The following is a 22343-nucleotide window of genomic DNA, read 5'->3' on the forward strand; positions in this document are numbered from 1 at the left end:
CCTCTTCCCCTGGAATTACCTAAGTTCCCGCCTCTCCTTGTTTGTGTGATTCTGTGTAGGAGTGGAGCGTGTGTGCATGCGCATGCACACGCACACCTACATGTTGGAGATGGGAGATGTAGAGATGCTGGAATAAGGTTTGGGTCAGTGGCCAATTTAATGTGGTTAGGGGACGGGGGGAGAAGTAAAGAAACAAACTTGCTATTGGGACCAACCCATCCCACCCATCTTGTCCCATGTCTGATCTATTGACTCTGATTTACTGAGTGTGGAAGTTTAACTTTCCAAAACAAGCCTTTTAGTTTTATTTCTGAAATCAGAATATGCCAGTGAAAGTGGAGATCACTGAGTCAGGAGCAAGAACTCCTCCAAAGTAGATTCTTTCTCTCCACCCTGGGCTGCTGGTTCCCCTGGGTGACCTCTCCTCCCACCACATGTGCTGCTGGCCCAGCAAGCCCCCATGGGCTGGGCTGGGCTGGTCCCCTTCACACACACGGAAACACCGGTTCACTGCAGGGCAGGCTCAAGAGTCTCAAGGGGCTCCGCACTGCGCTTCCGACCTGGCCCAGTGAGGGCGCTCCTGACAGCCTCACAGACGGAGGGAGCTGCAGCCAAGTGTGCCTGTGCTTCAGGGATGGAGCACCGGAATAGGAGGCTCAGCAAGGCTATGGGGATCACCTGCAAGGAAGAGGCAGGGAGAACTGAAGCCTGAGAAAGTGAGGTCATCTGAGGAAGAAGCCTGGAGCAGCTAGAGCATTTGGTCTGGGAGTCAAACAACCAGGTTGGATGCAAGAATGGAAGGGAGCTATCAAGACCAGAAATTGTAATGAGCTGGGTCAAGAGCAGAGAGAAACCTTCTCTCGGGCCCAGAAAACTCCTATTCATCCTTCAAACCCCAGTTCAAAGACCTCTTCCCTCTCTTTTCTGACTCCTCTCCTAGGCAGAACTGAAGACCCCTTTTCTGCATCCCAGTAGTACCCCTTCACACCTACAATCATGTCTCCCCCATGAACAGGGAGCTCCTTGGCACAGTGTCACTGAACTTTGTAAAACCGTTGCCAAGCAAAGTTCCCGACACACTGAAAGTACTCAATAAGTGTTTGCCAAATGACTAGCAGTCAGCAGGGTACCTGTTCCTTCTCATGTGCAACCTGGATGTGGAAGGAGATGGGAGCAGCCCGAATATCATCCGACAGTGGCTGAGGGAAGTGGATCACCTGGAGGAGGCTCTCGATACATGGAGCCTTAGGCTGTCCAGAGAACCGCTGTGGAAGAAGTGGTAAGGTCAGTGTTGAGCTAGAAGGCCAGGGGAGCTGAGAATGGGGTTCAGGGAGGAGAAAGAAGCGGGAGAGTGGGAGGCTGGGATCCCAAAGACTGGCTAAAGAGGCTGTAGAGAATTCATCCCTGTAGGCAATCCCAAACTCACAATCCCCAGGTAGAAAGAAAAATTGGGGTAGAGGGGTTAGTGGTGGGTCTTGATTGGCTGGGTTAAACTGAGGATTAATAGCAAATTTGTCACATTTTCAGCCATTTCCCACCAACCCCATTGGTTGGTAATCTTAATCTGAACTCCTCTCTCTGGTTTCCTCCCTAACTGTGTCCATCCTTTACACCGCTGTCAAGACTGTGCATCTGCAAACACTGCTTCTATTTTGTCACCACCCTCCCCTCTGTCTAGCTTAGCACTGTCCAATAGAAATATAATGTGAGCCACATATGTAATTTTAAATTTTCCAGTACTGCATTTAAAAAGAAACAGGTAAAATACATTTTAATCATGTTTTAATCTAATATATCCAAAATATTATTTCAACATGTAAACAATATTAAAAATTATTAGTGAGATATTTTACGATATTTTTGTACTACGTCTTTGAAATCCAGTGTGTATTTTACAGTTATAGCACATCTCAATTCAGGTGCTGAATTTCAATGAAGAAGTGAAATATAGTTCTACCAACACCATACAGTTGCATTTAATTTTTTAAAAAATTACACTGCTTCAATTTTTAAATAAAATTTTTCAGTTCAGTTCCTCAGTCACACTTGCCACATTTCAAGTACTCAATAGCCACATGTGGCCGGTGGCTACCATTTTGGACAGTACAGGTCTGGCTAAATTTGGCAAGTCCAAATTCCTGTCCGGCTTTCAATCTTCCACAATCTCTCCCCTTCCTGCTCCCTCATAATCCCTCACTACTCTGTAAATTGACTCTCCACTGTGGTCAGACCTGTGTCCCCGACATATTGTGCCTTCTGGGCCTTGGTAAATGTTCTTTTTAACAAAAATGCCCTTCTGTCCTTCACCTATTCAAGGCATAACCACTAGGCCCAGCTCAAATACCAGCTCTTCCATGGAACCTTCTCTTCTGCTATCGTGCATATGGACTCTACCTTCTTTGAAGTTCTTTGGACTTCAGTAAGGATCATGCAATGTGACACTTAATTGTTCTCTGTTTCAAATGTTGGTTTTGTCTTTCCTCCATTTTCCTCCAAGGCCACTCCGGGATGGCAAGAACTGGATTATATGTACCTCTGGCTCCTCCTACCCACCTCAACCCCAGCAACTAGAAGAGCATTTTTTCCTGGTGGTTGGTTGGTTCTACTCATTTGAGAAGGTTGTTTTAGGGACCTGGCGGGTGTTCATTAAGCGCTCATTGTTGGATTCCTTTCAAGTAGGGTTGCCAGATTTAGCAAATAAAAATAGAAGACACTAGGGGCCGGCCGGTGGTGTAGGGGTTAAGTTCGTGCACTCCACTTCAGCGGCCCCGAGTTCATGGGTTAGGATCCTGGGCGCGGACCTGCACACTGCTCATCAAGTCATGCTGTGGCAGCATCCCACATACAAAACAGAGGGAGATTGGCACAGATGTTAGCTCAGGGCCTCTTCCTCAAGCAAAAAGAGGAAGATTGGCTATGGATGTTAGCTCACAGCCAATCTTCCTCACACACACACAAAAATACAAGACACCCAGTTAAATAGGAATTTTAGATGAATAATGAAAAAAATAGTATAAGTATGTCTCAAATAGTTCATGGGACATACTTATGCTAAAAAGTTATTCTTCATTTATCTGAAATTCAAATTTAACTGGTGTCCTATATTTTTATTTGCTAAATCTAGCAACCCTACTTTCATGATCATCTGTTGTGCTATCTGCTCTGTATCCATTCCTCCTCCTTCTGGTATCAGTACCCTGATTTTCCTCTGGGGAACTATTGCTCTCCCATCCTCAGGCCATGCTGTTTGATTGTGGCTCACTTCCCACCCCTTCCTCCACTGCCATCTTGAAGGGAGAGCATATGAACCAAGCCTGGGCAGAAAGCTGCTTTCCCCTGGAGAGCAGTGACTGGCTCTCCAGCAGGGACGGGCATGTGACCCAACATGAGCCAATGAGAGCACTCCTCCAGGCATCTGCTGGAACCAGAGGGACAGATAAACTCTCCGTCTACTCGGGTTGCTAAATTGGTAGGATGTTAGGCTGGCACTGCTGCTGGCAAATTTGCCACCTAATGGAGAAAACCTGCCTGAGAATGAGAGCAACACAGAGGAAAGCAGGGCCAAGGGCTGAAAGTTCTGGAGCACATCGTTTTGAGTATCTGGATCTAGCTACCCTGCAACCGTTCAGTCACATGAGCCAATCATTTATCTTGTTTAGCTTAAATCAGTATGAACTGGATTTCTGTCACATACTTATAACTGAAAGAATCTTGTCTAATAGTTATAATTTCACAAACACCCACCCACATGTGCACAAACACTCCTTAGAGGGGAGGATGAGCCTGATCGAAGGAGGAGGAGAAACACAAGAGAAAAGTCAGCCCTTGCCCCCACACATCTCCATACCTCTGCAAAATGCCCCCCTATGACAGCCTGACAGCCTAGGCCTTGAGGCCAGGCCCCAAACAGCCCTGTCCCATCATGTCCTACCTGAAGCATGGCCAGTGCCCGCCAGAAGAGCTTGGAGTTGCGAATGCGGAGGTCCGACATGTGGTTTTGGAGGATCTTCCCAAGAAGTACATGGGCCCCCGTACTCACTGTATTTAGCACCCACTTGGTGCTGAGCTCATGCTGGAACTTCTAAATAGGGCAGACACATGGGGTATTGAAAATTAGAGGATAGTAGGGCAGCAGGGAGAACAAGGCCCTAGTATCAGACAGGAATCCAGAGATCAAAAATCAGGGGTCAAAATGCAGACATAATTTGTTTGACCAGCCCAGATTTTAGGTGTTAGGACAGTTATCGTAAACCAGGACTGTCCCAGGCAACACTGGTTGCTTCACACATTTTTGGTTTTGACCCCTAGTAGACAGATATCTTCTCTGAATCCTTCCACAGTAGGATTTTGCTCTTACCAGAACTTCCCTTTTGCTCCCCAGTCACCAGACAGGGGAAGAAATGGAAGTTCTGGGATTCATTCTGCTAAACCAAAGGCTGCTTGAACGCAGAGATGGTATCTTATTCTGCTCCAGAGCCTCAGTCTTTTTGAGAATGGCTGACACATGGTTACTGATCAATATGTGTTTGTTGAAAAATGAATTCAATTTAATCCTTATAACAACCTTACGAAATAGGTTTTTCTAACCCCATTTCTACGTATATGGAAACTAGAGGTTTGAAGTAAATTAACTTGCATAAGCTCATCATGTGACTGTGAGACGCAGAATCAGGACCTCCAGACAGGCTTCCTGAGTCAGTGATGAGGGCATTTCCTGCTTTGCCACAACCATCTCCTGGATGAACGAGATAATGTACGTGAAAGCACGTTGAAAACTAAGACGTTGTACAAACACACAGAACTGTGAGTCTAATTATCACCTGTCCTTAGCCCTTATATCTTGCACTTATAACGTCTATTACTGCACTTTGAGGACAATAGGAGTCCAGTAAAGAAATTGAGGGAATTAATTACTTGGTCCTAACTAGGCTGAGGAAACAGGCTATTGCTACTTCTACCTCCTTATTCTGGAACTCCAGAAATAGCTGGTCATACAAACCCCTGGCAGGGGGTATATTGAAAATACTTAACAAGTGATTGACAAAGGCACTGAGTATCAGAGCAGAAATCTGACCCAGCAGAATGAAGCTGGCTAGTATGCAGTACTGATGCTGTAGGCTGCATGTCAGACTGCCCTGCAGGAGAGAAAGCAATCACATCTGAGTTATATCGTTAACCATTTATATCACTCACCATTTATACCATTAACTGCCATTAACACAAAAATATTTTAAAGTTTACATAATTTGAAGCTGGACACCTGCATTTTCAAGTTCATATATTAAAAAGGCAGCAATTCTACCTAGGAAAATCATTAAAAAGAAGAATAATGAAGGGAGGACTAACCTTATCAGATATTAAACAAACCATAAAGCCTATATAATTAAACAGTATGGTACCAGCACATCAATAGACAGACCCGTAGAACAGGACAGAAAGTCCAGAAATAAAACAGTGCACATGGGAACTGAGTATCTGATACAGGTAACATCTCAAATCTCTCAGAAAAAGATGAACTTAAAAAATATATATTGGGTCAATTGGAGAGTCATTTAGAAAAATACAAAATTGGGTTCATATCTCATCCCACACACGAGAATAAACTCCTAATGAATTGAAGATCTAAATGCAAAAAAAGAAGTCATTTTTACTAGAAGAAAACACAGGTGGAGTTCCTTCACAATCTGGGGGAGCTTTCTGTGTCTCAAGATCTAGATTCAGTAAAAGATGGATTGATAAGTTATACACCGGAAAAATTAAAATAAAGACTTCTGCATGGTTAAAACCAAAAGAAAATATTTATAATACATATCAGAAATAAAGGACTAATGTCTCTAATTTATAAAGAACTCAAAATCAAGGGATCATAAAGATTATAATGCCATTAGAAAACGAGTATATCTCATGTATTTACATGAACACACAATTCACAAAGAAAAAGATTTGCTCAAGACTGTTAAGCATATGAAAAGATGCTCAACTTCACACATGATAAGCAAAATACAAATGAAAACTACACAGAAATAGAATTTCTCATCTATCAGATTGGCAAAAATTCAAAAGCTTGAACTCTCAAAGAGGCTGTAGGGAAGCAGGCATTCTCATATTGCTGGCACAAGAAGCAAAATGGTACAACACCTATGGAGGGAATTTTGCAATATCTAACAAAATTACGTATGTATTTATCCTTGACCCAGTTCTAATACTTCTAGGAATTTACTCCAGAGATACACTTCTAATGTTACAACAATACATGCACATTCATTGCATCATTATTGGTGATAGCAAAATATTGGAAACAACCAAATGCCCTATATAACTCTTACACGTGTACAATCGCACATGAATGTAAAAACAATGAGGAAGAGCTCTACAAACCAAAATGGAGTTATTTTTAGATTATCTAGTTAAAGCGCAAAAGCATATCTAGTATGCTACCTCTTGTACAAGAAAGAAATGCCAAATACATACATATGTATACATATACATGAATATGATCAAACGCGGCGTCAGCAATAAGAGGACAAACTGACATCAGGGGCCTCCTGATGCGATTCACTGATGGAGGCCTCATCTATGCAGTACTCCTGCCCAAAAATTTAAACTGAATATAATGAAGAAACAATCAGGGAAATCCAAATGATGTATATTTTGGAAAACAATTGGTCTAGTCTTCTAAAATATCAATGTCCTGAAAGACGTAAAAAATGGCTGAGGAACTCATCCAGATTAAAGGAAACTATAAAGACCTGATAATTAAATTCAATGCATTATCCTTGGTTGGATCTTGGATCTGAAAACTACAAACAATACAGGAGGGGCCGACCGGATGGCATAGGGGTTAATTTCCCACATTCTGCTTCAGCGGCCCGGGATTCACCGGTTCAGATCCCAGGTGCGGACATGGCACCGCTTGGCAAGTCATGCTGTGGTAGGCGTCCCACGTATAAAGTAGAGGAAGATGGGCACGGATGTTAGCTCAGAGCCAGTCTTCCTCAGCAAAAAGAGGAGGATTGGCGGCAGATGTTAGCTCAGGGCTAATCTTCCTCAAAAAAAAATAAAAACATACAGGAATAATTGGGGAAATTTGAATACGGTCTGTATATTAGACAATAGTATTAATTGTCATTTCCCTGAGTGTGATGATTACATTGTAGTTATGTAGGCAAATGCCCTTGTTCTTAGTGGACACAGTAATTTGTGTCGTGTCATGATATCTCCAATTATTTCTCAAATGATTCCGGGGAAAAGAGAGATGAAGCAGATATGGCAAAATGTTAACGATTGGTGACTCTAGGGGAAAGTATGTGGGTGTTCATTGCACTATTCTTGCAAATCTTCTGTAGGTTTGAAATTTTTCAAAAAGTGTGGATGGAGTTTACATCAAAAAAATTTCTACAACAAAAGATTTACAAGCCCAAATGGAAGCCTCCTTATTTCAAGCAATTTCAATACATTTAGAAAGATAACAAAATCAAGCGAAAGACAAAAACCATGCACAAAAAGATCAACTACATACAAATGTAAATAAAACATCCCTACACCAAAAATACAGAAATAAAAAGGGGCTGGCCCAGTGGAACAGCGGTTAAGTTCACACGTTCCACTTCTCGGCAGCGCAGGGTTCGCCGGTTCGGATCCCGGGTGCGGACATGGCACCGCTTGGCACACCATGCTGTGGTAGGCGTCCCACATATAAAGTAGAGAAAGATGGGCACAGATGTTAGCTCAGGGCCAGGCTTCCTCAGGAAAACAGAGGAGGACTGGTAGTAGTTAGCTCAGGGCTAATCTTCCTCAAAAAAAAAATATGTATATATATATATACATATATATAAAATAAATAAAAAATAATAATAAGCTGGGGCAAAGTATAGAGCAGGAAAAGAGGCTACTGTTCTTGCTATATACCCTCTCTCTTATAAATTAGTAAGAAAAATAAATACTCCAAAAAAGAGTGTGTGAATACACCCAAAAGATGTGAAGCAGCAAAATAAAGAAAAAAATTCAATGGCCAATTTATCTTTAAGTAGTCAAACTCCATAGTAATTAAAGAAATAGAAATTAAAACAGCATTGAAATGGGAAGCCAGCCCCAGTGGTCTAGTGGCTAAATTCAGCATGCTCCACTTTGGCAGCCTGGGTTCAGTTCCTGGGGGTGGACCCACACCACTCTGTTAGTGGCCATGCTGTGCTGGAGGCCTGCATACTAAAAAATATAAGAAGATTGGCACAAATGTTGGCTCAGGGCAAATATTCCTCAGCAAAAAACCACAAAAACAAAAAAACATATTTGTATGTATTTATGAAAAAATGCCTTTTGCTTTGCCTTTTTTTTTGCTTTGCTGACTAGTGAAGATTAAAAAGAACAATACTACCCAATATTTGAAGGATGTGGAGGAACAAGCAATTTTACACTTCATCTGTTTATAAACCTCTTTGGAGGTCAACTTGACCATATGTATCAAAAAGCCTTAGAATTTTACATACCCTTTGACCCAGTGATTCTATTTTTGGAGGTTTATCCTAATGAAATAGTCAAATGTGTGATTAAGAATGTTCAGCGCAGCATTATAACAAAAGCCATAATGTTGAAACTACCTACAATGTCTGACATTTGGGGTTAGAGTAAACAAATTATGGTATATCCACACAGTAGAATACTACACTGACATTAAGAATGATAATGAAGATATCTTAGTATAGAAAGGTGTTCATGATGTTAAATGAAGAGAAGCAAGTAAAAGACAGCATGTCAAGTAGGGTTTTTGTACAAATACATACAAAAGAAGTCTAGAGGGACATGAGACATTCTCCAAAATTTGTCTAAGAGTGATTTTTTAGAAGAAGGTGGATTATGGATGACTTTTTTCTTCTTTGGATTTCTGTATTTTCTAAAGTTTTCACAAGAAAAATATTTGTTATATAATTACAATTTTCTTTAAAAATACAGGTTTTGGGGGGGTTTTTTGCTTGAGGAAGATTAGCCCTGAGCTAACACCTGTGCCAATCTTCCTCTATTTTGTATGTGGATCACTGCCATGGCATGGCTGATGAGTGGAGGGAGGTCCATGCCTGGGATCTGAACCCAAGAACCCAGGCTGCTGAAGTGGAGTGTGCCGAACTTAACCACTGCAACGCAGGGCCAGCCCCTAAAAATACAGTTTTTTAAAAGAGCACAGATTAATATTCCACAGTATATACCCTATCCCTGGAACAGTACCTGGCATTTGATAGGTGCTTAAAAATATTTGTTGAGTGAATGAATAAAATAATCTGGCTCAACTTATGGATATGTTTGAAATTTATATTTTATGGTGAAATAAACCATGGACTTAGGGTCGCAAGACCTCAGTTCAAGTCCTGACTCCTGTCTTAGCTGTGTTGGCCATGATTACAATCCCATAATCTCTTAGTTGCAGCTTCTTCACCTGGGAAATGGGGACATTAAACACACATTCCTTAGGAGATTGTTATGAGAACTAGATAATATATATGATATATTTTATAAAGTACAAAGGCCTATATGTGTATTAGGTATTAGGGCTGTACAATGAAACTTGTAAGTGTGGAGAGGAATATAACATAAAGGAGGGGTCTAGATGACGTGGGTTTAATTGGAGAAGACTTCCTAGAAGATGTGAGATCTCAAAGGAGACAGTGAATGTGGAAAGCATGCCAAGAAGTAAGGATGTGACAAATGAGCACCACTTGGAAGGGAAGACAAAAATGTACATTGGAAGGAGCATGGATCCCCCGCTCATGGGGAGAGGGACTTCCGATGAGTTCTGAGTGCAGGTAAGGCAGAATGCCAGCTGTTGTCTGGTCAAGTCAGGAACTTCCCGGAGGAGGTGGTTTCAATAATGGATGGGACGACATCTCTCCAGGGCAACCCTTCAGGGCCTTGGTTCTGCCCCATGGATCCTGGACAGGTGTCATGTGAGAAAACTGAGGACCAGAGATGTAAAACTGGTTTTTTTCCTTGGGCCACAAAGTAGAGCTGAACTGGCACCTAGACATCCTGAGGCCCACTCCAAACCCTAAACTGCAAAGTGCACCCAAACTGATGATTATTTCTATAATTATTATTAGTGCTTGTACTGGATTATAATTTCGTTAGTAAGCAGGAACTATATTAGCGTAACATTATGTGCAGTGAATTCAGTATAGGGCAACTTGCAAAAAATCTGCCTTAAAGGATCTTGGATAATGAGGATGACTATAGTATGACAATTAACTTGTGATAAAGTACAAATGAGTATCTATCAGGTGATTGGTAGCCTATCTTATACTTTTTGCATATTCTTAGAACTGAATGCCATAGCCTTGGAAATTCTGACTAGTGACCTGGTGACATAAGAACTTGCCCAGCTGGCTTTGTGGAAGTCAGACAAAGCTTTCTACTCTCCAGCCTTGGGTTTTCTAATTTCTGGAACCCCTCCTCCTCTGACCACCTCACTTCAGATATTACCTTCTCATTCCCCATACCTGGATGAAGTTCCCTTCATATTCAAAGAAAAGCAGTGGCCATGTGATGCTGATGATGGAGGGAAAGAGCTTCTTCAGAGTGGTCTGAAGAGAGAGAAAGAGGAGCAGGAGCGGCATCTCCAGGGAGGCCTTGCTGTGACTGCCGCCCAGGGTCCCTTCCTCAAGGCTGGACCCTCACCGGCAGGGACTGCCCCACAGTGCTGTGTGCCAAGGCCTGGATGTGGGAGGTCTTCTCTTTCACCTGCTCCACCAGTGTCTGCACCTCCGTGAGGTTGTCTAGGAGAGGGGGAGGGCATTGGAGTTGAAAAGCTGGCTGTTCAGCCCTTCTTCCTGCTCCTCTGGGGTCCATAAGGACACATACCCGTCTCTCCCTCTGAGAAGGTGTCCTAAGACCCAGAAAAATGACAGTTCCTCTGAGTCACTGTACTCCCTCCATCCCCTCACTCCACCACTCCCATCATCCCTCTCACCGTCCAGGGTAAAAATGAAGACCACAGTGTCAATTTCCTTGAGGGACGGCAGGATGGAGGTTAGGAAGTCCTCCTGGGAGAAGGAGAACTGGGGACCCTGGAGCAGAAGAAGATGAGAGTCCCTCCTATGAAAAACTCCAGTGCACAGACTTGGAGACTAAAGAGAGCCTTAGAGAACATCTAATGCAGCACTTTTGTCTACAGATGAAAAAAATGAGATTCAAAGGGGTAAAGCATTTTGCCCAAGATTATACAGCAAGTTGATGGAAGAGCACTAGACTAGAGCCAGGTTTGGGCGTGAATCCAGAGCTTTCCACACTGTGCTGCCCCAAAGCTTCATGACCTCTAAGCCACATTCCCTTCTCTAGACTGTCTGTTCTATCGTGCTGCCCACCTAACTCCACTTTCCCTTTTCCTCCCACCTTCTGCACACCAGTCATCTTCACAACTTCCCCAGGTCCCACCATCCTCCCACCTGGTTGATGAGATCAGCCTTCTGGTTAAAAATGTCACTGTGATCACCAATGAGAAAGCCACGGACATCTTGGAAATCTGGGAAGTTTAAGAAAAGGGAGAGAGGAGTGATGGGCTTTATTGGAAAGGAAGGTTCTAGGCTTGAGGGGATGTCAATGGGGCTGGGAAGAAAGTGTCAGGTGGGAATTAGGGTGAGGAGTAACACACATGTGAGGCCACAGCTAAGTACAAGGCTGGGAGTTAAGGGATCAAGGACTGAGTGGGGGTTCAAAGGAAGGAGCGTTTGACTGAAATGACTATTTAGATAGGGCAGGGTGGACATTGAATGAGGAACTCCCATGAGGTGGGAGTAGGAAACTGTTTGGATAACGGACCATTTGGTTTGGTTCAGGAGGAATCAGGAAGAAAGTCTCAACTGGGTTCTCACCAGCACCGAAGGTGTGGATGCACTCTACCCCATCCATGATGGCAATGATGCCGAGGGTCTGCCAGCCAACCAGGTACACTTGGCCTTTTTTCTCTAGGCTGAGAATGGGTCAGAGATCAGGACGTGAAAGGAGAGATCACAGTCAAAAAGGCCAGCGATCAGAGAAAGATGCACATGGAAGAACACGGTAGTAAACTAACAAAAAGCCTACTGTGAGCCTTCAACATGCAGGCCCGTTCCCCTCACCATGTTAACATGTCTCGTAGAGTCTCCTCTGCTCTCAGGACATTCCCTTCTAGGCCACTTCCCCCCTCCAAATATGTTTCCACATACCTAGTGCTGGCTTGCTTCACCAGGGCGGCAATCTTGGGGCTTTGACTATAGGTCACCTGATGAGCCCGCTCAAATGTCCGCAGGATTTCCAGAAGGCACCTGGGAGAAAGGCTACCAGCTCCCAGGGCAGGCCCAGGGCCCCCTCAGACAGCCTCCCACCCCAGGAAAGGCATAATTCCCTTAAAACTAAGTTCTGCTGGTCCCTGGTGGAGACACAGTGAGTAGAGCCAGACTGTGTTCAGGAGGGGCAGAAAGCGCTTCAGTGGGCAGAGCACCAAAGAGCAGAAGGAAGGATAGGTTATCAAGAGAGCACTGGGAGGATGATGGGCTCTGAGGTTTGATGAGGAGGTAAGGGAGCAGTCTGGAAGCTAGGCTAGAGACCCTGGTAAGGGAAGAAGGCAGGATGAACTCTACCCTGTATGACCTGAACCATCCCCATATCAAAGACTCTCAGAAGCTAGGTTAGCTTTGGATGGTCCAGGTAGACTTAGGGATTAGGTCTGGCCCTGAGGAATCCAGGGTCCACTGGAAATAATCCAAACCCTGTGACAGCATGGTGAGAACAGCAGCATCCCCCTGCCAGCTCATTTCCCAGGGGAAGAGTGGCAGGGCCTCAGTCTTGTTGCCACCAGCCCAATCTCTGGATCAGGACCTGCCATTTCCCCACAAACACTATCCCATCCCCTGCCTGACTCTTATCTCTCTCATCCAGATCCTCCCTACCTCTGAGATGTTGCAATACCCCGGTCCACAGTCTTGTGGGCTGCCAGTAACAGGGTTTCCAGCAGGATCTTGGTCGCGCTTCCACCTTTCATCCGGGAGGAGCCACTGAGACCCTCAGGCTGAGGAGGTGACAACACCAGGAGGAATTGGGAGAGGAAGGAGAACCCTGGAGTTCACTCGTTAGTGACCACTGGGCACACAGGCTGGTTAGTGGTTCTTGGACATGCACTCTGGTTAGTGGACATGCACTCTGGTTAGTGGCCACCGAGCACGCATTTGATGGTGCTAGTGATCCCAGTGTGCTGGGAGGAGGACTGCTGGGTTGAGGGTTTAACTGAGAGAAGAAGAAGGGGGGAAAAGGCCACCTCTGGTCATTTCTATGGTACATTCAGGACTCTAAGGAGGAAGCCCCAGTGATTGGGTCTCCTGTTAGCTGGGGATAAGGGTTTTTCAGAGAGAGATTTTTTCCTGAGAACTTTCTCCTCCCATAGCCCCCCATTTTTTTAATAGCAGTTTGTCAATCCAAACACCACCTTTCATGTTCTTTGGACAGACCAATGAGGCAGCCATTGTAATGATTCACATACATAACACATCAAACAGATAAGGAGATGACAGCAAAAAAGGATGATAAAAGCAGTGTCTGAGAAAAGGAGAGTAAAAGTAAACACTTGCAAAGTGGAGGGGAGATGAGCATGTGGAAGATGAAAGATATGGAACTCCTGCCATCCTATCTCACAAAAGGGAGATAAAGGAGAATGCCGCAGACATGTCCACAACTGGCAGAGAGGGGCGGGGGCAGGGATCTGGTTAAGACCCTTGTAAAGTCAAAGGGCAGAGGATGCTAGTGAGATGCAGATCCAGAGAAATCCAGAGAAAAAAGGAGCAAGAGCACTCGAGGCTTAGAAGGCCCGCCCCAATTTTGGAGAGGATTAGAAAGGCAGAAGAAGAAAATTGCATCTCATTTTTTTTAAAGCTCATATCTGAAATTTAAACCTATAAAAGAGACATAAAGCAATTCACCATTCTATTCAATACTTTCTACACACAGATGCCAAAGAGCTTCTTTAAACAGAAAATGCCCTAGACTATGTAAGTGTTTAATGCTTACTGATTTAAGAAACAAGGTCAGGATAGAAATAAAACATCTTAAGGTGAAAAAGGAAATGAGAAAATAGGATTTGATTTAGAATATTTTGGTTGACACACAATGCCAGGAATTTAGACAAGCTATAAGAGAACCTAAAATCAGAGGCCCTAAGGAAGCGGCAGGCCATCCCGAGGTGAGGGCAGGGCCAAGTGTAGGGGGAGATCCTACCCCAATTGCAGGATTGAGCACAAAACCTTCCTGTTTCTCTTGCAGTTTCTGCATCCGCTCTGCTATCTGTCGAAATGTTGAACTCCAGTCTTCAATGGGGTCATTTCTGGGGCCCACAGAGAGACAGAGGTAGGGGGATTGTCTTTGAGGATCTAAAGGAAGGGCCTCAGATTGGAGTCAGGATCAAAGACCACATTGGGATTGGGGTCAGAGGTCAACAGCTTCCTGGGGAGATGTGCTTTGATGCTCACAGGGGCACTGTCTCCCTGAACCCCAAGGATGAGAGTAAACCATTCAGCAATTTAAGCCCAGAGCAAAGCCAACACTCAAGTTTACAGTTCTAGCCTGAGACCAGAATTTCTTGTATCCTGGTGCTTGCACGTGTCCCACTGTCATGGCCACACTAGCCACACCCTCTATAGACCCCCAGGGGAATGCTTGCCATCTGAATGTCAAAATTGCCACCTTATTTTGAGTCTTAGAGTCCATTAGAAGCCCTTCCCATTCCTGTAAATATATTCTGGAAATCTCCCCAAATAATGAACCCCTCACTACATCAGGGAGGGATAATAGTTCCTACTGAGGGAATCAAGCTGCAAGGTATGAAGCATAGCATCTAACAGCTGGCAAACATTTCTTGAATAAATTAACCAGGAGCAAAACAATGTGCTAATGAGACAAGAGAGCAACAGGCTTGTTGTCTGCTTAGGTGCAACCATGGTATCTCAAAGAATGATGATCTTCTGTAGTTACCTCTGCTGGCTTTGGTAGTGGATAATCTGTTAACCATCCTTTGTGGCAGGACCTCAAAGAGTTACCTCTATACATGGCCTCCCTAGCTTCCCCTTATCAGTCCATCTCTACAAAGTTTCCATCCCTTCTTGAACCATTTTTATCTGTATTACTTCTAGGGCAAACAAGTTTCACATATTACATCCCTACTGCGTAAAGTGTTTCCTATCATTTGTCCTCAAACCACTTCCAAGGGACCTAAGACAGAGGAGACTTCAGCAGAGAGAGGAGACAGTGTTTTTCGCATGGTTTAAAACTGAGATTCCCAAACTTGGCTGGTCATCAAAATCACCTGTGGAGTTTTATTTTTCAACATTACCCATTTCTGGGTACCACACCAACCCTGAGTGGCAGCTTCAGTAGTTCTGGAGTGGAGGCCCAAAATCTGTGTTTTTAAAAAGCTTCCCAGACAACTCTGAAGATCAGCCAAGATTGGGAGCCACTGATTTAAGGAACAACTGGAAGATCTCCACGCCTACATTGTTTGAAATCCTTCATTTCTCTTAGTCACAGAGCCTGAAATTAGCATCCACTGCAGCAGATACATTTTTGGTGAAGGAGAATCCTCCATGAAAAGGATCAGGGTTAAGAGTATTTCAGACTCATTTATACTTTCGTATGAATTACACTACAAGCCTAGAATCTAGGAGTTGAAAAAGTACCTCAGAAACAACCTGGCCGTCCCTCTCCACAACACAACCACTAAATACAAAAATCTGCTCTTGACTAATCAACAAGCCTTTTCGGGAACACTCCAGTGACAGGAAGCCCGCAGCTTCATCAGGTGGCCCACTCCAATGGTTTATTTAGCGGAGTTCTCCAAGCCTGGCTGTGCATCAGAATCTCCAGGAATGCCTTCAAAAAATAGAGGTTTCAGGGCCTTACCCCAAACCTACAACATCAGAGTTCTCACACAAAGGACTAGGAATCTGCTTTCTTATTTTTTTAACACTTTGAAGGCAATGCATCCACAGAACCACACCTGAGCACTATTGGTTTAATGTGCTGACCTTCTCTGAGATCAAAGTGACTATTTAGATAGAGAATAAGAGGGAGACGAATTGAAGGCACAGGGCTCTCAGGAAAGGGGAACAGTGGGGTAGGGGGGAGATTTGAGCAGCCAGAGGGGACCAAAGTGGTGCCTGGAAGGATGGAGGAGAGTGGGCACTAAAATAAGGGAGCTGGGCAAAGGAGAGTAGGAGGCTGCTCAGCCCTCACTACTCCTGGTGTGAAAAGATGCTTGGGTCCCACCTCAAATGAAAGTACAAATCTTTGTGGTACACATTTTCCTGACCCCATTCTATCCTCTGGCCCCTGAATTCCTAGCCTCTCCAATCCCTGTTTTGAATGTACGTTTTCTTGCATTTCACGTATCCTGTGTAAGCTGCCTACAATCTTTTCTGAAACAAGAGAATAAATAAACCAATCAGTGAAAAAAAAACTCTCCTAAGCTTAGGGACACCCCATATTCACCTTAATACTCTGAGATTTGGTGAATAAGACCATACTTACCCTGCCCTCTCCTTTGTGATTGTGCTATGGATTTCAACAGTTCCCTCCCAGCTTCCCCCAGGGGGCTGGCCAGTCACCACCTTTCAATACAGAAGGCTCACCTGGCCATGCTCACTGGATTGAAACCAACCAAAACTGGCAAGAAGACAGCTGGGTTATCCATGCAGTAGTCCATCTGGCCTGCTACAAAGGGAGCCTGATGGTAAGGAGAGAGAGGAGGGCATGATGAGGGGGCTACTCTAGCATTGCCTGAGAACCATGTGCATCAGAATCCCCTAGAATGCTTGTTAGAAATGCAGATTCCAGGGCCAAGTTCAGACATACTGGATCTAAATTTGAAGGAGAGAGCCCATGGACCTATGTTTTTAACAAGTTCCCCCAAAGAAATCTTCTGCATGGTAAAGTTTGAAAACTACTGAACCAAATTGTAAGCTTCTTGAGGTCAATGTCCTGCTCTCCTTGTGTGCCTCCTTCCATATCTAGCACTGTTGGAATCTAGTTTCCGCCCAATGAACTCTTAGAATCAGAGAGCTACAAAGTTGAGAGAAATCTTCAGGTCATCTAGTCCACCACTTCTCAAACAAACTACCTGGGAATCTTGTTAAAATGAAGATTCAGATTCAGTAGGTCTGAGAAGCCTGAAATTCTGCATTTCTAACAAATCCCAAGTGACATTGATGTTGCTGGTGTGAGCACCACACTCTAAGTAGCAAGGGACTAGTCCAGGGGTCAGTTTTTCTGTAAAGAGCCAGAGAGTAAATATTTTAGGCTTTGTGGACCCTATGATCTCTGTCCAACTACTCAACTCTACCGTTGTAGCGTGAAAGTGACCATAGACAATATGTAAACACAAATGGCTAGGTTCTAATAAATCTTTATTTATAAAAACAGGCATTGGCTGGATTGACCTGCCAGCAAAGTTTGCTGACCCCTGAACAAGTCCATCTATCTTGGTTGTTGAACCTATCGATACATGGTTATTCTGAGATAGGATCCCTTCTCTCTCAGCCCACATTCATACAACTGGATCCTAATGAAAGTAAAATCAAAATTCCTTGTGCAAACCCTTTCTGTTTTCTACCACCCACCTTGTCAAACTGTCTTCCATGCTATTCCACTCCCATCCCTTCTTCCCTGTAAAATTGATCCACCCAGCCTGTCCACCCAGCCTGTCTTCACACTCACAGAAAGTCCCACCGAAATGCCAATGACTATCACCCTCTTCTTCCCAGCAGCCACCTAGGAGAAGAGGATGGGTAAAGTAGAGCCACCAGGAGGATTCTAGGACACAAACTATTGTGTGGGGATGTCAGGGCCAGGGCCAGGGGAGGGAATGGGCTTTGGCTAGATGTTGGGGTTTTTATATGCCCATGAGGAGAAACAAACAGAGGTCTCTGGTTGAGTGTCAGTGGAAAACACATACCTTCTTCAGTTCCTCAATCCCATGCAGGGCACTATCTTCTGTCCCCTCCCTAGAGGCCACCACAGACCTAAGAAGACAGACTCAAGATCAGGGGCACTGGTTGGGAAGCAGAAGCCTATGGTTTGTTAGGGCAGGCTGCTTTGAGAGAAGTGAATGAAAAGAGAAAACTATCATTGAATGAGCATCTACTATTTGTTGAGCACCATGATAGACACTCTATAGGGTGAAAAATTCAAATACCTACAAAGGCTAGTCAGGCAACATTAGGTATGAGAAGTGGGCCAAGTGTAAGGCAATAAGGAATGGTGGGGACCAAAGAAAACTGGACACAATCTCCATCTAAAAGCATTTAAATTCAATTTCTGAAAAACACTATTCAGGTCAAACAAAATATGCATAGGCCAACTTGGCTTACCTGTCACCTCCTGCAACGAGGTAGGTGTAAAGAGGTTTCTGTCCTAGCCCTTTCATCAGCTGGTTAAAGGAGACCTGTCAAGGGAGAGAGGATATGAAGTAGTAACAGCAGTGAAGGAACAATTATCTTGGATTTTCAACACCTAGAGGATAGAGGCTGTATGATGATTCTCCTAGGCCAGTGCTTAAGCCAGTACTGCTTGGAATCTGGCACTTAAAGATGCTACTTAGAGATGATTAATTGGGGGTGCTTTGGATGTACATACAGATGTCAGCAACAGACTGGTGGGGCTCAGATGAGCTCAGAAAAAATGGGACTCCATGGTGAGATCAGCTTTTGATGGAGAAAGAGAGTCAGGGTTGGAGGGGTTCAACTAGGAGCTTAGCTATGATGAGCATTATGGTTCTGAGGGTCACCCCAAGAAGGCAGAGGGAGGAAAACCAGCGATCAGAGTACTTACCGACATGAGGAATGCCATCCTGCCAGAGGTGCCCCCTCCACTCAGCACCACCAGGCCCCCCTCAGGGTCCTGAGAAAGGAAAATGCCTAGGTTGCTAGGGCCCAGCTCAGGTTGGGAGAAGCATATTTTTTCTCTGCCAGTAAGAGAAGAGGAATTGGACAGACTCCTCAACCCTCCTCTTATCACAAAAGTGAACAGAACATAGGCAGGTTGGTGTAGCAGAAAGAACATTGGATTTGAGAAAGAAACTTCAGTCTGACTCCCAACTCTGGCTTAGCTACTTATTCAAACTCTTACTGATCTCGGAAAGGACTGAAAGCAGCTTTGTCATCTAAAAATTAATTAGTTAATTAATAAAAGCAGTGTTACCCAGCAATTAGCTGAGTGTACTTGGTTATCCTACTCTGATTATCCTAAGTCTTTGTTTTCCCATCTGAAAAAAAATGGAGACAATAACACTAACTTCACAGGTTTGTGTGAAGGTAATGAGTGTGAAAGTGCATTGTCAATTATAAAGTATTATGCAAATAATAGTCATTATAATTACTATTGATTAATAAGATGACAATAAGGATGCAGGAGGGAGGACTGGGAGAAAGAGGAACTGAGATCTCTAAGTGCAAGAAATGGAGACCAAGAAAAGAGAAACGTAGAGAGACACAGATGTTTAGGCAGGGAGCAGAAGGAGAATTAGTACCTTCAGCACCTCCTGAATTTTTCCAGCCACTTGTACCATGGTGGTCAGAATTGAGTCACTGTAGAGTCGCTGTAGGGAAAAGGCAGGAATCAGAAGTCAAGAAAAGGATAGTGGATTGGGGGCGAGGGGTGGGCTGGAGGGGCTCTCAGGTTTTCAAAAATTAGGGACTCTGGTCTGAGAGGGCATCTAAATTTGCAATGTCCTGGAGATGGGTCTGGGTCACCTGGTATGTGGGCATGGCTTGCCCCTCCTCCTGGAAGATCTCAGCATCACATTGCCCCAGTAATTGAACAATCTGCTTGGCATCTGCTTTGTCCAGGTCCCGGGTCAGTGGGTTTGACTTCTCTGTGATTGGCAGGGCTGCCTCATACCCAGACAACTAGAGGGAAGGGGGGACAAGGATACAGGCAGAAAGTCAAAGCCTCATTCATGCCTGCTGAACTGGAGGTGGGAGTGTCAGCAGGCAGTGTTTGGACTCATACGCCCACATGCAAACACATACATACCAAGGATTTAGCCTGCACTTGGTACTCTGGGCCCATTAGGGAAAGAAGATCAGGAAGGAAGATGGGAAGCAGGAGAGGCAGAGCAGAAACCCAGGGTGGAGGGAAGTCCAGATGAGAAATGACTCTAGGAATCAGTGCAGAAGGCCGACATGGAAAAGGGGCCTCACCTCCCACTTGCCGGGCTCTGGGGTCTCAATCACATGTTGAAATCGTTTTGTGCCTGGCATGGTCCCACCCTGTGGACACACTGTTGTGCCTGTTTCTTCAGCCACACAAACCCTTCTGTCACACTAACTCTGCTTCCAGCTGGCAGAGCCTTATCTGAGCCACAGTGATGATTAACCCAAGTACCCTGGCCTCTCTGAGCACCACCCCCTCTGAGCACCTCTGCTTGCACCCTTTCTTAGTCACTAGGCCCTCAGCCCTCTGGTCACCCCGAGGGGAGCTCTAGAGGTCCCTCTTTGCATGCCCCCAGACTCCCCAGACTCTGCTTTGCCCCTGAAGAGGAAGAGCCTAGGTTCATTACTCTTGCTCCTGTGGGGGATTAGAATTGGCCACCTCAAAATATATCTCTTTGCCTTGATTATTTTCAAGAACAAAAGACTCTGAAAGAAACTTTGACCTCCCCTCCTAACTGCCTAAAAGAAATTTAAGATAAAAGGCTGTCCCCAGGACAGGCCATCACCATAGATAACTCTGGATATCTGTAACCTGTGAGGGCCCTTGCTAAGCCCATTCTTATTAAAGTTCTGTTCACCAAACATTAGCTTTTCCATCTCCATGTGAATTGCCTGCCTCCCCTTTGAAGTCCCAAACCACTACCTACAACATCCTCCTTTGTCTTTAGCTGAAGATGCTATTTAAGATGACAACCCTGGACATTCTGACAAGCTACACAGTTTCCTGGGGTTTCTCCCATACACGTCTTATAAAGCTTTGTTTGATTTTCTCCTGTTATTCTGTCTCATGTCAATTAATTCGTAGACCAGCCAGAAGGACCTAGAGTGAGTAGAGGAAATGTTCTTCCTTCCCTACCCACCTCGGACACAATTCCGTCTTCTCAGGAGGGGCTACAGCCTGAAAGTGCAGGACAATAACCAGGCCCAGTGTCAGGGCAGCAAGAATCCCTGGGCACCAGTGCTCTGGGACCAGGATGCATCAGGAGGCCAGAGATCAGGGTGCTCAGGGTCAGCAGAGGTCAGAGGACCTGGGCCATGGCTTGATCACATGCTCAGCACACACAGTTCTCCCTGCCCCACTTGCCCCATTTCACTCTCTCCTCTCAGAAGGAAGGCAACAGAAGCTTCAGATCCCCAGGGGTGCACACACTGAACTGGATATTACAGGAGAAAAGTGTCACAGAAATAGAAATACTGCAATGAGAATTAGAAACCAAAGTATCTGTCCTAAATATACAAGCCACCATTTATTTACACTGAACAACACATTTTTCACATACAGTATCTCATTAGATACATTAACACTAAGAAGACGATATTGACACTCATTTTTCAGATGATGAAACTGAGGCTCAGGGAAGTTAGTTGCTGAAGATCACACAGCTGACAGAATTGGAACTCACACCTAGGTTCTGACTCCAGATTTCATGCTCAGCCAAAGCATTAAAAAACTTGAGGATTTATTACATGGTTATTGAATGAATGAAGTAACTAACAAGTTGGTGCAAATTAATAATAATCTCTCACTCACACAGTGTTGTAAGATTTATAACCACCTTGCTCCAACATTGTCTCATTTGATCCTCACAACAGCCCTAAGAGGTTCTGGACCCTGATTTACAGATGGGAAACTTGAGACTTAGATTAGCCAGTTTCTCCAAGGCCACACAGGAAGTCTCAGGGCTAAGAAAGAAACATAGGTCGTTGCTCTTTAAATGTCCCCCTATGAACCCAGCACTCCTAATGATCGCTGTATCTCCAGCTCTTAACATGCGAGACATATAGGAGACGCTCGATAAATATTTGCTTAATAAACGAAAGAATGAATGAGAGTGAAGGGACTCAATATCAGATTATGAATGGGGAAAAGGCTTAAAAGCTGACGCAGTCTACAAGTAGGCGATTGTGGAAACAATTATCTCCATCACTCGGTCCCCTCCTGCACCGGAGGTGGAATTCCTACTCCCACTTTGGCTAATTCCATCCGGAGGGAGGGGCTCTCCCAGGTGCCGGAGACCCTCGCACCTGCGCCTCCCCCCACGCCCCCGCGGGCTCAGCGGATTGAGCCGGGATCTGAAGGGCTGGGGGCCCGGGAGGCCGCCAATGGGAGGGTCGTGGGAGGAGCCCCGA

General features: G+C 44.6%; 1 protein-coding gene across 7 annotated transcripts; it reads right to left on the bottom strand.

Annotated features, from left to right (window-relative positions):
• Nucleotides 1–281: 281 nt before the first annotated feature.
• GCKR (glucokinase regulator) lies at nt 282–21180 on the bottom strand. 7 transcript variants are annotated; one of them, XR_011426142.1, is made up of 20 exons: nt 20202–20336; nt 19752–19907; nt 19529–19597; nt 18832–18900; nt 18372–18445; nt 17957–18023; nt 17719–17772; nt 16635–16729; nt 14230–14335; nt 12912–13030; nt 12189–12287; nt 11856–11953; nt 11430–11506; nt 10955–11051; nt 10663–10760; nt 10485–10568; nt 4637–4735; nt 3932–4081; nt 1131–1265; nt 282–678 (listed from the first exon to the last, which is right to left on the bottom strand). XR_011426142.1 is itself a non-coding variant. In XM_070235646.1 (20 exons), the coding sequence occupies exons 2-20, from the start codon at nt 20259–20261 to the stop codon at nt 508–510; spliced, it is 1878 nt and encodes a 625-aa protein (XP_070091747.1). In that variant the 5' UTR covers nt 20262–20296; nt 21074–21180; the 3' UTR covers nt 282–507. The 7 variants fall into 7 exon arrangements, 6 of the variants coding, with proteins under 6 accessions (XP_070091747.1, XP_070091746.1, XP_070091748.1 ...); XM_070235646.1 differs by lacking the exon at nt 4637–4735 and adding an exon at nt 21074–21180 and having other exon boundaries at nt 20202–20296; XM_070235645.1 differs by lacking the exon at nt 4637–4735 and adding an exon at nt 21074–21153 and having other exon boundaries at nt 20202–20290.
• Between the last annotated feature and the right edge of the window lie 1163 nt (nt 21181–22343).

Source organism: Equus caballus, chromosome 15 (genome assembly GCF_041296265.1).
Source record: "Equus caballus isolate H_3958 breed thoroughbred chromosome 15, TB-T2T, whole genome shotgun sequence".
Lineage (NCBI taxonomy): Eukaryota > Metazoa > Chordata > Mammalia > Perissodactyla > Equidae > Equus > Equus caballus.